The sequence below is a fragment of the Lupinus angustifolius genome, chromosome LG12 (assembly GCF_001865875.1).
Source record: "Lupinus angustifolius cultivar Tanjil chromosome LG12, LupAngTanjil_v1.0, whole genome shotgun sequence".
In the NCBI taxonomy this organism is placed as follows: Eukaryota; Viridiplantae; Streptophyta; class Magnoliopsida; order Fabales; family Fabaceae; genus Lupinus; species Lupinus angustifolius.
This window is the reverse complement of record NC_032020.1, coordinates 18,443,578-18,458,422: the sequence shown is the minus strand read 5'-3', so window position 1 is coordinate 18,458,422 and position 14,845 is coordinate 18,443,578. Positions and strand designations below refer to the sequence as shown.

General features: G+C 33.4%; 4 protein-coding genes across 5 annotated transcripts in view; 3 read left to right on the top strand and 1 right to left on the bottom strand.

Annotated features, from left to right (window-relative positions):
• Window positions 68-2,665, top strand: LOC109362379 (putative pentatricopeptide repeat-containing protein At1g74580). The gene is made up of 2 exons (XM_019608120.1): window positions 68-2,503; window positions 2,602-2,665. Exon 1 carries the CDS (start codon window positions 118-120, stop codon window positions 2,422-2,424), a length of 2,307 nt encoding a protein of 768 aa, XP_019463665.1. The 5' UTR covers window positions 68-117; the 3' UTR covers window positions 2,425-2,503; window positions 2,602-2,665.
• On the top strand, window positions 3,833-7,309 carry LOC109362381. Of its 2 annotated transcripts, XM_019608125.1 has the most exons (5): window positions 3,833-4,049; window positions 4,377-4,692; window positions 5,999-6,158; window positions 6,498-6,974; window positions 7,045-7,309. In XM_019608125.1, the coding sequence occupies exons 1-4, from the start codon at window positions 3,873-3,875 to the stop codon at window positions 6,964-6,966; spliced, it is 1,122 nt and encodes a 373-aa protein (XP_019463670.1). In that variant the 5' UTR covers window positions 3,833-3,872; the 3' UTR covers window positions 6,967-6,974; window positions 7,045-7,309. The 2 variants fall into 2 exon arrangements, with proteins under 2 accessions (XP_019463670.1, XP_019463669.1); XM_019608124.1 differs by having other exon boundaries at window positions 6,498-7,309.
• LOC109362259 (geranylgeranyl diphosphate reductase, chloroplastic) overlaps window positions 7,969-14,845 on the bottom strand; it is a 29,277-nt gene continuing 22,400 nt past the window's right edge. Inside the window, exon 4 of the mRNA XM_019607928.1 lies at window positions 7,969-7,980. The gene's annotated coding sequence lies outside the window, so the exon portion shown is untranslated. The remainder of the gene's footprint in view (window positions 7,981-14,845) is intronic.
• Window positions 8,792-10,386, top strand: LOC109362262 (myb-related protein 306-like). The gene is made up of 3 exons (XM_019607931.1): window positions 8,792-9,084; window positions 9,190-9,319; window positions 9,532-10,386. The coding sequence occupies exons 1-3, from the start codon at window positions 8,952-8,954 to the stop codon at window positions 10,256-10,258; spliced, it is 990 nt and encodes a 329-aa protein (XP_019463476.1). The 5' UTR covers window positions 8,792-8,951; the 3' UTR covers window positions 10,259-10,386.

The window sequence follows — 14,845 nt, the reverse complement described above, 5'->3', positions numbered from 1 at the left end:
GTGTAATATTTTACTAGTTATATCACGTCTTCTTCATTTTCGAATTTTGTAACTATTTCTTCCATCACTTGCAGTGTCTTCTTTTGGTGATCAAGAATCTGCAACAGTAGATTTGGAATGAAACGTGCTTTGCTTCCAAAACACGTAGCCGCTGTTGTGAAAACCCAAAAGGACCCTCTGAAGGCGCTTCAAATGTTCAATTCGGTTAAAGATGAAGAAGGTTTCAAACACACGTTATCCACTTACAGGTGCATGATACAGAAGCTAGGATTTCACTGCAACTTTGATGAAATGGAGAACCTGATTTCAGAAACTAGGACCAACATCGATAATACCATGTTAGAAGGAATATACATTGAAGCCATTAGAAGCTATGGTAGGAAAGGGAAGGTTCAGGAAGCGGTTAACATATTCGAGCGCATGGATTTCTATAATTGCGACCCATCAGTTCATTCCTACAATGCCATCATGAACATTCTCGTTGAGTATGGTTACTTCGATCAAGCACACAAATTGTACATGAGAATGAGAGATAAAGGGGTTGATTCTGATGTGTACACCTACACCATTAGGATCAAGTCCTTCTGTAGGACTATGAGGCCTTATGCTGCTTTGAGGCTCCTTCATAACATGCCTCATCCCAATGCTGTTGCATATTGCACTGTCGTTGCTGGGTTCTATGAATGTGATGATCACGTTGAGGCACGTGAGGTGTTTGATGAAATGCTTGAACGATGTTTTTGTCCTGATGTTATGACATCGAATAAGCTTGTGCATACTCTTTGCAAGAAGGGTCTTGTTAGGGAAAGTGAGAAGATTCTTGATAAGGTTTTGAAGAGGGGTGTTTCTCCTAATCTGTTCACCTTTAATATCTTCATACAAGGGCATTGTAGAGAAGGTGCTCTTGATCGGGCTGTTAGATTATTGGCTAGTGTGTCGAGGGAAGGTTTAGCTCCTGATGTTGTTACCTATAATACGTTAATATGTGGGCTGTGTAGAAACTCCCGGGTTGTAGAAGCTGAAGGGTATTTGCATAAAATGGTTAATGATGGATTTGAGCCTGATGATTTCACATATAATAGTATTATTGATGGATATTGCAAGGCAGGGATGGTACAAGATGCAAACCGTATTCTGAAGGATGCAGTTTTTAAGGGTTTTAAGCCTGATGAGTTTACTTGTTGTTCCTTAATTAGTGGGCTATGCTTGGATGGTGATCCTGACCATGCCATGGCTGTCTTTAAGGATGCGCAAGAAAAAGGCTTAAGGCCAAGCATTGTTGTTTATAATACCTTAATTAAAGGATTATCTCAGCTGGGCCTTATTTTGCCTGCTTTGCAGTTGATGCATGAGATGGCAGAAAACGGCTGTCAACCCAGTATATGGACTTATAATTTAGTTATAAATGGCTTGTGCAAGATGGGTTGTCTATCTGAAGCCAATAATCTCATCAGTGATGCTATTGCCGACGGGTGCCTCCCAGACGTATTTACCTTTAATACTTTGATTGATGGCTACTGCAAACAGTTGAAGTTAGACAGTGCAGTTGAGTTAGTAAATAGAATGTGGACTCAAGGTGTGACTCCTGATGTTATCACGTATAACACTGTGTTGAATGGGCACTGCAAGGCTGCAAAATCTGAAGAAGTAATGGAGATTTTCAAGGCAATGGCAGAGAAGGGATGTGCTCCAAACAAAATCACATACAATATTATCTTAGAAAGCCTTTGCAAAGCTAAGAAAGTAACTGAAGCAGTAAATTTACTTGGGGAAATGAAAAGCAAGGGTTTTTCACCTGATGTGGTTAGTTTTGGCACATTGATCACAGGCTTCTGTAAGATTGGGGAACTCGATGGTGCTTACAAGTTATTTAGAAGAATGGAAAAACATTATAATGTTTGTCATACAACAGCTACATATAACATCATAATTAGTGCATTTTCTGAGCAGCTCAATATGAAAATGGCAGCAAAGTTATTTTCCGCGATGAAAAAAAATGGCTGTCTCCCAGACAACTATACATATCGGGTCATGATTGATGGCTTTTGCAAAATGGGAAGTGTTACTCATGGATACAATTTTCTGTTGGAAAATATTGAAATGGAGTTCATTCCATCACTGACAACATTTGGACGGGTTTTAAATTGTCTTTGCGTGGAGCACATGGTTCAGGAAGCAGTTAGTATCATCCACCTTATGGTACAAAAGGGCATCGTCCCAGAGATTGTTAATACAATTTTTGAAGCTGATAAAAAGGTGGTAGCAGCACCTAAGATTGTTGTAGAAGACTTGTTAAAGAAGGGTCATATAACTTATCATGCCTATGAAGTACTGTATGATGGCATTAGAGATAAAAGGATACTTAAGAAAAAAAGACTCCAGACTGTCAATTCTCTTCAAGGAGGGGTCAGACGATCAGCTTAACTCCTTCTCAGTTTTACCTTCCAACGATGTAGGAGCTTCCGGTAGATACCTGTAACTCTGCTTGGCTATATTATCAAAGGTGTAATATGATTATTCTGGTTCTAATTAATATTACTCTCTTCAATACTTCATAGCCTTCAATGTATTAAATGTGCTTGTTCACTTTCATATTGGCAGGTTTGCTCCCATACATTATACGAAAAAATGTTCCTCACTTGAAGGAAATCCAGCAAAATAACCCTAAAACAGGATGCACACTCTCTTCACGCCAAAGCGAATCCTACTTCTTTTCCATAATTGCAAGTAAAACATAATGCGGCACAACTTAATTCAGATTGTTAAGAAGGTTCTGAAGATTCAGACAGGCATGGAAAAGCAGGCATCGAAAAGCTAGGAGGACATGCCTATTCAGTTTTTTTCTCATTTCCTGTTAAGAGGGGATAATGATTTTCCATGAGAATTAGAAGAATTTTAGTTTGGTCATGGAAAATATTCTGGTGTACTTTAGTGAAACAAAAGAAAGCTGAAGAAGAATCCAAAGCTAAGGGTTTGTGGGGAGGACTCATACTGTTGTTGTTATGAAGCTCATTTCTAAAGTTTATCAAGTAGAGATCATTGTGAGAGATAGAAGCCGCTTCCACTCAGTGTAATAGTTTTGTTGTTGCTGCAAATAACATTACTCCTTAACAAAACTTTAAAAGAGCTAGAACATAGTTGCTCTAATTTTATACCTTTTTTTTCATTCAGATTGTGGTTTATCCTAGTTAGTTAGATAGATGGCCAAGAAACTCTTCTTCTTTTTTTGTTATGCAACAAACTCATCAAAATTAATCACGAACTGCTATTTCCACTTCATCAAAAATCAAAATGTTAACATTCTAAGTTATGTAGTGCCAATGTTAGGGTTCAAGGCATTGGAGTTCTGACAGCAAATAATCAAGTATCATTGACATAGCAATTTTGTCACCAAATTCGTTTTTCATTGATTAATTTTGTCAACAAGTTATCCTTTATTAACATAAAAACTACCTTTGATGAATTTATCTGGGAGACTAATGCAGTGACAAATTTATTGGATGACTAAATTAATGACAAATTTAATCTCGACAAATATTTTTAAAAAAACAGTTAATAACAAACATAATATTTCAGGACTAATATAGTTACAATTTCTTAAGAGGTTAGTTAATTGTTTCATACGAATTCAAATATATAGTATAAAATAATCATTAAACTTGTAAAAATAGATAATAAATTAATCTTATTAGTTCAGAAATAAATAAACTAATCATAATATTTATAAATATCTTATTCAATTACCAACATTTTCTGTTTAAGATGCTGGTTGAACTTGAGGGTGCATCTAAACCATAAATACTCATATATGAGTACACGGTCAACATTTTCTGTTGTTCCTTTTTTCTTCTCTGTTGAACTAAAAACCTCTAATGGCTCTCTCTGCAACATTTACGCTTCCTTCCTCTTCAAGCTTCGGTCTTTACTCCAAAACCCGTAAGCCCTTTTTTTCTCACTCTCTCAATTTCATTAATCCTCTTAAAATTCGAGCTTCTACTACTCTTGATTATTCAAGCGTCTCTACCAACGGTAAACCCTCCCCTTTGAAGGTAACAATATCTACCCTCAGCTTCTATTACTGTTTTACTTGTTTTTGTGGTTTGCATCTTCTTAAATACATCAAAATATTGATTGAAGAGAAAAAAACATACTGTTTATCAGAACTTCAGGAGTCTATTATGTTATTGATTTTATGTAATGAACAATTTTAATTGGTTTTGGTTATTTGATTTATAAAAGCAATTGTTTTTCGATGGATTAATAATAATTGTTATTTGGATTCCTTTTTTTAATTGTGATACAAAATATCCAAGGCTTGTGTCAGAATTTTTACCAGATCTTACCTCATGCATAATGCTTTTTCCTTTTCTCATCAGACTAGTAATTGGCAATGGAAATTCAAGGATAATTCTGTAAACATTTATTACGAGGAGCATGTGAAGGAGGCTCCCGAGCCTTCCCAAAATATATTGATGCTGCCAACCATTTCTGATGTTAGCACTGTTGAGGAATGGAGATCGGTGGCTGGAGACATAATTCAACGTAACGGCAATGTCAATTGGCAGGCAACTATTGTTGATTGGCCTGGTCTGGGTTATTCTGATCGACCAAAGATCGAATATAATGCTGACGTCTTAGAAAAGTTTCTGGTTGATTTCATTAATTCACCCGATGGACCAATAAAACAAGCAGGTATTTGGTGGAGGGCATTTTATTTTGTAATAATTTTCACTTAAAAGTTCAATTTGATGAAGCTTTATAGTTTTGGACTATATTTGTTTAGTCATTTTAGATCACCATAGTGTAGTTAGGTTGCAATTATAGGGAAGTTTCACTACATTAGATTATGTATGAGAAGTTTTCCTCAGTTTCTTATGTTGCTTTTGGAACATATAATTCCTTACTTGCTTACCAGGGCTTCTAAGACACTCGTTTTTGCCTTGATTTGTGGGTATGCAGAATCTAAGTTATGGAGTATTTACTTAATTCAAACTGCTAATAGGAAAGTGCCGAGTACTTTAGACACTAGAACAAGGGATTACATGATTAGTTGAACAGACACACATGTTTGCTAAAATCTTGAGTTAACGCTTAAACTCTTTCGAGCTTGCAATCCTTCGACACAAAAACGATCAACTCATGTAAATTCTCATTTTGGTAAACTCTTGAGTTCAAATAAATTCTTAGACAATCAGTAAACTCTTGATTCTACAGGCAAGTACTGTACTTGGTTGAATTGTCGATATTATGAATTTATATTGGGTTTCTGGAGGTAATTATATGTTTCATTATTAATTTTGTTAGACTAGAAAATAATTTAAGTGTCGGCATAAGCCAACTTATGCCTGTTCTTTATTGTTTGCATTGGCTTTGGGGTGCAGTTGTACTTGTACCTTATAAACCAACTGTTAACTTGCTTTAAACATGGAGTTTTACATACACACATGTTTGTTAAAATTGTGAGTTAAGTCAAGTCCTAACGACATGTTTTCTTTAATATTTATAAAACATATAAACTGATAGGACTCGAGTTTACATTTGTCATGACCTAAGCTCCATTAGCTTATTTGAAGTCTTGAGTTTGACTATATATAGGGGCATACCAATGAGAGCACCATCTGAGATTAATTGTTAGGATTAGAATGTAATTAAGGCTAACATAATTTTTTGTTCTGATCTTGACCACCCATGTAAGATCCAATGGTCAATAATCACTACTCTCATTGGATATGTCCCCTCTGTATAAAGTCATTATTTTCTGTCCTTATATCCAATTAGTATTTCTTATTCTGCCATGTTTATTGTATTGTTTTACTGAACACTTGTGTCTATCAAGATGCTTCCTGTAAATTGTAGGAACAGAGAATGTTTTGGATTTATCCTTTGACTTTCTTCTATTTGCATAATTTCTTCTAGGATGTATATTTTGTTTCCATGATAGTTAAATATGTTCAATCCCAGCTATTTAATTTGACTAACAATTCCCGTGTTAAAATAGAAAATGATTTGATAATTTTTGGAGGAGGGCATGCTGCATCAATAGTAATTCGTGCTGCAAAAAAGGGTCTGTTGAAGCCCAAAGCTATAGCTGCCGTAGCTCCAACTTGGGCTGGTCCGCTCCCTATTGTGTTCGGTCGAGATTCCAGCATGGAAACAAGGTACTTCAGTGCTCTCTTTTTCAGTGGACATAACCTTTTCTTGGCTATAGCATTGCTTTCTAGTCTATACTAAAAGGAAAGTAAATTTAACCTGATGATCTAAGAAATATTTCATAACTGAAATTTAAAAATAATTAACTAGGATATTCTTCTTGCAGTTTGTTGAGGCAATAAAAGAATGTTGTGCCATATTTCTTAATTTATATGTAATGATTTGAGCCCCTTCAAAGATCTTCCAATTCCCCCTTGCTCTACCAAGTTCCCCCCCACAACCAGATAATGTTGCTTCACGATATAATATAACTGGTTTGTTTTTTCCATTCCTCATAAACTTGACAGGTATGGTTTTCTAAGAGGCACATTAAAGGCCCCTGCAGTTGGTTGGATGATGTATAACATGCTTGTGAGCAATGAGAATGCAATCCAATCACAGTACAAATCCCATGTATATGCAAACCCGGACAATGTGACTCCAGGAATTGTGGAAAGCAGATATGCACTGACAAAACGAAAAGGAGCACGTTACTTGCCTGCTGCTTTCCTGACCGGGCTGTTAGACCCTGTAACATCTCGTGAGGAATTCCTTCAACTCTTCGCGGATTTGGTCGGAAAGACGCCAGTACTGGTTTTATCAGCAGAAGGAGCTCCTAAGAGGTCTAAGGCTGAGATGGAAGCTCTTAAGGGAGCTAAAGGGGTGAGCAAGTTTGTGGAGGTGCCTGGTGCTCTTCTTCCACATGAGGAGTACCCTTCTGTGGTTGCACAAGAGCTTTATCAGTTCTTGCAAGAATATTTTGACATTGTGGCCTAAAATTGACACCCTTTTCTCTCAAAAAATTATCTAAGAAGTGGGGAATATTAATATCATTTGTGTTCTATACTGTGCAACCTTCCTCATTTCTCTATGATGCTGCAGATTTCTGAGGTACAAATTCAAATTGATGAAAGAAAGAAGTTTGTCCAGCAGTATACATTTTTATTTAGTGTAATTGTATTTATTATATTATAGAACCCCTCTTGTATATGAGTTGTGTACACATCAAATCACTGTTCAGTCTACACTTAACTAGTCCTCTTCATCTCTCTTTCAGAAAGATATCAATAATTTATCACTAAACATGACTTATGATAGATCATTATAGTTTTGCTTGATCTATATAAACTTTCTTGGAACTCAATTTGGATTTATATACTAATATTTATATATTCTCAGTGTAAAAATTTATATACAATCAACATATTATCCATCATTTATTTGAGTTACTTTTATTTAAGTGTTAATGGTGATTAAAAATGAATGAGATATGATGCAGTGACAAAAATGATTACATTGTCAAGGTATATATATATATATATATATATATATATATTTCTACTTATTTTACTAAATAATTATTGTTTAATAAAAAATGTGAATAGGTATTTGGAAGGTGAATAACCCTACTCAATATATATATGAACACACATTCCTTCTACTTACATTATTCCACATGTGTAAACAAGTTTATCGACTAATCCTACCTTTTCAATTCACTCATTTAATTCCTTTCAGTGGCTGTATCAGAATTTCAACACATGTCTACTACGCTGAACTTTTGGCTACTCATCATTGCTATAAAAATGTAGTTTCTAACTCAGACTCCACCTTATTATTCATCTTAGTATTGTCTGTGACAATCTTCATATCCATGGTGATCTTATTTGGAACATCTAATATCTTTTGAAGAATGAAAGTATGGATCCCATCATGATGAGAAGTTCAAGATTTTGATTGATCATTGATATTAGCTCTTACGTGTTAGCTTATGTTACTGATGTAGCATATCTTAGAAGCTAGTTTTGTTTTCATCTTCTTGTTGTATAAAAAACATTTAACTTGTAAAGCTAGCTTGCAACAACTTAATCATTACTTAAAAGCATTGAGCTAGTCTATTGAATTTTAACTACCCTATAAAGGATTCAATAGACTAGACCCAACAACACAAGTAGTCTATGTCAAGAAAATAATAAGTCTGCTATCAACACCAGTGGACTCAAAATAAACTTTTTACTTTGAATCTTTTTTATGTTTATCATACTTAATTCTGTAATATGATTGGATAGTGAAGTAGTAATGGCCCTCTCCTCATACACATGAATCCAAAGATTGAATCTAGAATATGTAAACAAACTAGAGTTTAATCCAACTGTATTGAAAGTATAGCTTTTTATATTATCATTCATTATTATTTCTGTTCAACGCTAATTCTTATTTATATATACACTGGTGTCATAAATAATGACACTATAATTATTCGTTGTGTTTGATTTATAAAAGTGATATATAATTATTGTAAATTTTAACTTTTATAATTATTATTAGTAAAAGTACCGAGTAGAATAAAGGAAGAAAATAAATCACACACCACAATTTTGGTTTACGTAATGTGTAACTCACATAAGAACAGCATAAACAAATTTAAGGGTAGTGATGAGTTATGTGAAAATTTGCTTTTACATCGATAAATAACGTTATGCAGAAGCGAGACAAAACGCTGAGGTAGTGAATTTATTTTCTCCTTTACTTTTTTGGTCGGCGATTAAATAGGGTTTGTTCTCTTGTCTCTATAAATACGTACATAAGAAGGTAACTCCATTTGTATTTGTAAGTGTGATGAACCTTTGAAAAATTAGACTCAATATAATATAAGGGACAAAATCATTCGATCCTTTTCTCACAAATCTTGGACCTTAGAGTGGAAGAACTATCTCAAGTTAGAAGAAATATAAAGATACATCACTTCTTCTTTGTTCAAAATGGGAAGACCCCCTTACTGTCAAAATATTGGGATTAAGAAAGGACCTTGGACTCCAGAGGAGGACATTACTTTGGTCTCTTACATTCAAGAACATGGTCCTGGCAATTGGAGATCTGTTCCAACCAATACAGGTATATATATATAGTTATATATATGCACTTAAATTCATATATATGAGTGTGAGTATATTAAAATTAAACCATATGGTATATATAATTGATTTTGTTTTTTTCTAGGTTTGATGAGATGTAGTAAAAGCTGTAGGCTTAGATGGACTAATTATCTTCGACCAGGTATCAAACGAGGTAACTTCACTGATCATGAGGACAAGATGATAATCCACCTTCAAGCTCTTTTGGGCAATAGGTAAGTGTATTACTTGTTCTTATCTTAATATATAACAATTTCCAAGTACAAGTATATGTAAGAATATGATCATGAAATGAAGAAACTAGTATTTCAATATCTAACAAAAAGAAAGAAACTTTGGATTTGGTGTGCTTTAATTGATTTGCTAAAAAAAGTTCTTGAATGAGCTTGATCACTACTCACTAGATCAAAATATACAATGGATGCAGATGGGCTGCTATAGCTTCTTATCTTCCACAGAGGACAGACAATGACATAAAAAATTACTGGAATACCCATTTGAGGAAGAATCACAACAAGCTTCAAAATGAAGGAAATGATAATCAAGAAGGGTATTCTTCTTCTTCTGCACAAGCACAGTCAAAGGGTCAATGGGAGAGAAGGTTACAAACTGATATTCAAATGGCTAAACAAGCCTTATCTGAGGCTTTGTCCTTTCACAAACCAACAACCAATACTTTCCCTGAAACCAAACCCTCAAGTTTTCATATTCACACTACTACTACTTTAACCTACCCCACAAAACAACCAAACAATGCATCTTCCTATGCATCAAGCTATGAAAACATATCTAAATTGCTAAAAAACTGGATGATGAAATCACCAAACACACCAAATTCCTTTAGCAACAACATGGTCACCACAGGATCGAGTTCGAGCGAAGGAGGAAATAGCAGTACTGATCAATGTACACAAGATCATGGTTTTGACTCCTTAATGAGCTTCAACTCCTCCAAATTTGTTGTTGAAGAGATCAAAAACACCTTGACAACTAATAAGACAGGTGTGTTCCAAGAGCAAGGGAAGACAAACATGGAGACTCAACAAGTGCCTCTTACTTTGCTAGAGAATTGGCTTTTTGATGATGGAGCTGTTCAATGCCATGATGATCTAATGAACATGTCGCTCGAAGAAAGTGCTTTAGGTTTGTTCTAGATACCAGATCGATCGAGGTCCTTCTTACACTACAAACAAAAAGTGTGAAGTGTTGTACATCAATATTATCAATCATGCTATTTCCCAACTAAGTAATGCAAATGTTATGTGTGTTTTTGAATTATGTTGTATTGAATTCAGTTGTTACAATTCGTCTAGGGTTACAACGAGTCAACACAATAATTTAGAGTCCGAAAATCTCCATCTTAATTTTTTATCAAATTATATAAGCGCATTCCTAAATAACTTGATATATCCCTGAATTAACTTATTATCATTATGAAACTCCTGCATTTTTTCGATACAAAAAAACTTAGGGCAAAAGTAGTTTTACAGGAGTAATATTATTCATATTCTATAATTGTTCTTGAAGAGGAAAATGTAAGATATTATTATACAGACAATAAAATATTTTTTCATATCATCAGATAAATTATTTTCTACAACCACTTAAATTATGACATATGTCATATTTCACTCGACTTTTCCTCCGGAAAGATTACATCATTCTTCAAACTCCATTCAAACCAAACCACAACATTCTCGAAATAGCAAACATTTTAGACCATTTACTCAAAGAATCATGCACTCAAGACAATCAATAATATTAGACGACATATGTACTTGAACTCGAAGCCATGAATAAAAACTATCATATATTAGTCACAAAGGAGTGCGAGATAAAAAGATGAAATACATCTTAATTATTTAGCGAATACAAACTATACTTGACATTACTTTTGTTCAAGATGTTTCTTTTAAAAAGTTATGTAATTGTAGCAATTCTACTTCTAATAACTTTCCAAATAAAAAAAAAAAACAAACGTTGAGTGACTTATTTGATCCAATTCAAGTTAAAGATGTTACCTAAACCAATAATGAATTTGATTTATTATTGATTTAGAGCTTCTTTGACCATAAATTTATTTTGAGTTGCAGTGATAAACGTGAAACATGTCATCTTAATTTTCTTTATTTTTTTAACCAAAGTATCTCTTTACTCGAATGGTGCAATCATTAAAAAGTAGTTCTGAAATAAGTCTAACGTATTATGAGATGATTTTAATTTAACCGATTATTGATTATTGTGTCATATAAAAATTCTATGCCAGAAATGCATATATGTCCTGCAATTGGTGATTGTTGTGTCATATAAAAATTCTATGCCAGAAATGCATATATGGTCCTGCAATTGTTTCATATATGCACCTCATCAAATGTTTTGGCTATCTAACCATACAATGTTTGTGAAATAGCTGCATGGGGTTCTATGCAACTCTCAATCAAGATGTAATAGGTTATTAATTACATGATAAATTTTATCTGTAATTTTGGTTCAGCATTTTATCTATGTAACTCTAAAATAAACTGTTGTCAATATGTGAAACTTTTGCTGTAATTTTTTGAATAAAATACTTTCTATTTTTCTAATGCCTTAAAAACCACAAAAATCACCCAGAATCATCTACCAAAAAGGAACTTGTGCTGTTGGTATCGTCATAACTGAGCTTAGATGATATCATTGTCCTTCCTAATCAAAACTATCCAAAGAGTTAGATCCTCTCTGATTGTGAACAACAGAATTTCTGTAGAGGAAAATGTTGGACTTTTTTCAATCAGAACAAAGATTTTATTAACTAAGAAAGTATCTGAGGTAGTTCTCCAACATCATTACAAGCAAAGATACATAAGTAGCATGCTATCCTCTAAATAGATTCAACACCCTTATGATAGCACATCAACTACAACATGCATCTAAAGCAGCACTTAATTCTCTAGTCCTAAAGCTATATTTATATATGCTCATATAAAACAGAAATATGAATGTCAAAACAAATATGCATGCATGAAAGTTGCCTTATTTAATGGGTCCCTAAGATAACTAGTTCAAAACTCACATACATACGAGATCATGCATGCTTGATCAAGTGTGCAAAATTCTACTCACAAGTTATCAAAATTAATCGGCTTTTACATATTGATTAAAATAATACATCTAACGTCAAGATGTCAATATTTTATCACAAAGAATTGTTAAGTTAATTTCATACAACGTGTTCTTCTTTTACTTGATATAATTCAATTTAATTCGTTATTTATTAGTATAACTAGTTACAATTATATCAATATTGATATACAAAATTCTTTTAGAACTCTACAGTTAAACAATAATATATTTAGGGATGCTAAACTCACAAAGAAGTACTTGTATATTAGAGAACCCTGACCTTCAAATATATCTATATATGATGATATTCAGATCGGTATGCGATAGCCAAGTACTTTATCAGAACCAAATGTGGACCTAAGACGTGTAGCAAGACACTGGATTAAGTAAATCTTGTGGCACAAAAATTTGTAAAATAATGGTAGGTCTTGTCCTGGAGGGGTCAACCACAATGAACATAGATCACTTGTCCGAAACTGTGTCTCACTCTCTGTTTCGAGCTAATTAGAGTGTTACATTTTTTTACTTTTAAAAAATTTATTTTATTCAAATGTCAATATATAATTGGCTTAGGATAAGGAATAAGATACCATTAGAGACAAGTGATCCTCGATCTCAACCCCATATGTTAAGTTAACTATATGCTACTAGGAGTGGGGACCTTAAACTTTATACTCTTCGTTCCTTGGCCACAACATTTGACAACCAATCTCATATTCTCTTATGGCGAGATAAATATAAGTGGACATCATTACATACTATCCTCATTCTCAATGAAGGACAATAACTATTGAATTCTCTTGGACCTATCAATAGCATCATCAATTTCGGCTTACCAAATATCGACCTCTTGTTCCATCAGTAACTTGGATTTTTTCAGCAACAAAAAATTAATCTCATGTTGGCTTAAATATTTTGAAGAGTTTAATCGATTTGTGTTAATGGTATAGGGGAGTTTTATATAAGTATTATATGATGTTATTTCTATCATTATTAAAATATATGTATTATGTAAGAACACTGTGGGTCATCAAAGCGTCAATAGCTCTCAAATATCTTTTTATGAATCAATTATCAATAGATCTCAATACAAAATTTGTTACATAAAAACGCATAATACTTCAATTAGTATATTTTATTTTTAATTTTTCAACATCTAAGATATATTCAACATCTAAGATATATTTTATTCTTATACAATATCACTTATAACACGTTGTGACATTTTCTTGTGTATTAATGAAGTAAAGATCTACTACTTCGAATTTTAAATCTAATTACCTTTCACAATACTTGTTGAACAGACATTATATTCAATGGGCCTATTGCCTAATACTATTCATAGGCTACAACTCCCATTTTGTACCTATAAGATTGGGCCGTGTCACCCCGTAAATATCCAAAGATTGATTGTTTCATGTCTCTGTTCAAAACTGTAAGCACATCTGTTGTCCCACAAAATGTACTACTTCATGTACCATTCATTGTGATTGATTAAAAATACATATTTAAATTAAATTTTTAATAACTAATTATTTTTCTGACCAATCACAAGTAATGACACATGAAAGTAACACATTTTTATGGGACAACAGATGTCCACCCGTTCAAACTTTTGAAACAACCCCTCAAAAAGGTTTAGATGTAAGGTAAGCTCTTTAAATTTGTCCTTAATTCTTCAACAAACTTCTTAAGCATCACCTTCAATAAAAATCCCTTTACTTCCAATTTAACAAGCAAAAGCCACCCCTTCAAACTTGAATGAACTTCCAACATTAGCAGATACAAAGCATGATTTTGGCTGGAAATCTATGAAGGGTGGTTGTAAACGGTATTAAGTAAGTACGATGCATTTTTGGGGGAAAACACAAGTTTAGATCCTGAAAACTTTACTACATGCATACAATTTGCATGAAAACAAATTGCAACAAAGACTTAATAAAAAATTGTTGATCTAGAATGTAACCACCTTATGAGTACACTACTACAAGGTTTGAGTATAGAGTATTAGTCTATTGAATATTGTAAACAAATGAAATGTTACAAGTTTATTTACGAAATCCTAATAAAAAATTCCAATTATCTCACTATATATGAAAATAAACTACGTCCATGTCTGATTAATGACAAGCATGTGTCCTTGTCCTTTGTCAATTTCTCAGATGTGCACATGTTACTTCCCTAATTTTGTGTGCTTGTCTCGCCCTCTCTAGTTATTTAATATCTACTTTCACATATAGATGTATTTCTCATACCTTAATTGAAGATTCCACACCTTTCAACATTAATTATTACATGATGTCTATAGACTATAGTGTTTTAAACCCAACAAGAATATTTTCCAGCAATAATTAAGTTGACCATGTGTGAAAAACTACCCAGTTTTGTGTACAATCGAAAGTGGTATATCCATTTATTTTCTCTTAGACTTATATATAGATATGGATAGATAGAGAGAGGTGAAATTTGTTTAAGCTAGATAGCTTTGATTGTGGGCGGTGGCAGATAGTTGAAGTGCATACGATGTTGAAATTTAGAAAAGCTATGATTGTCGAACATGATTTGATTCAAAGGAGAGGGAAAGGGTCATCCTCATTCATTGATATAAGAGTATAGAGGGAATGGTTTCATAATTTTTA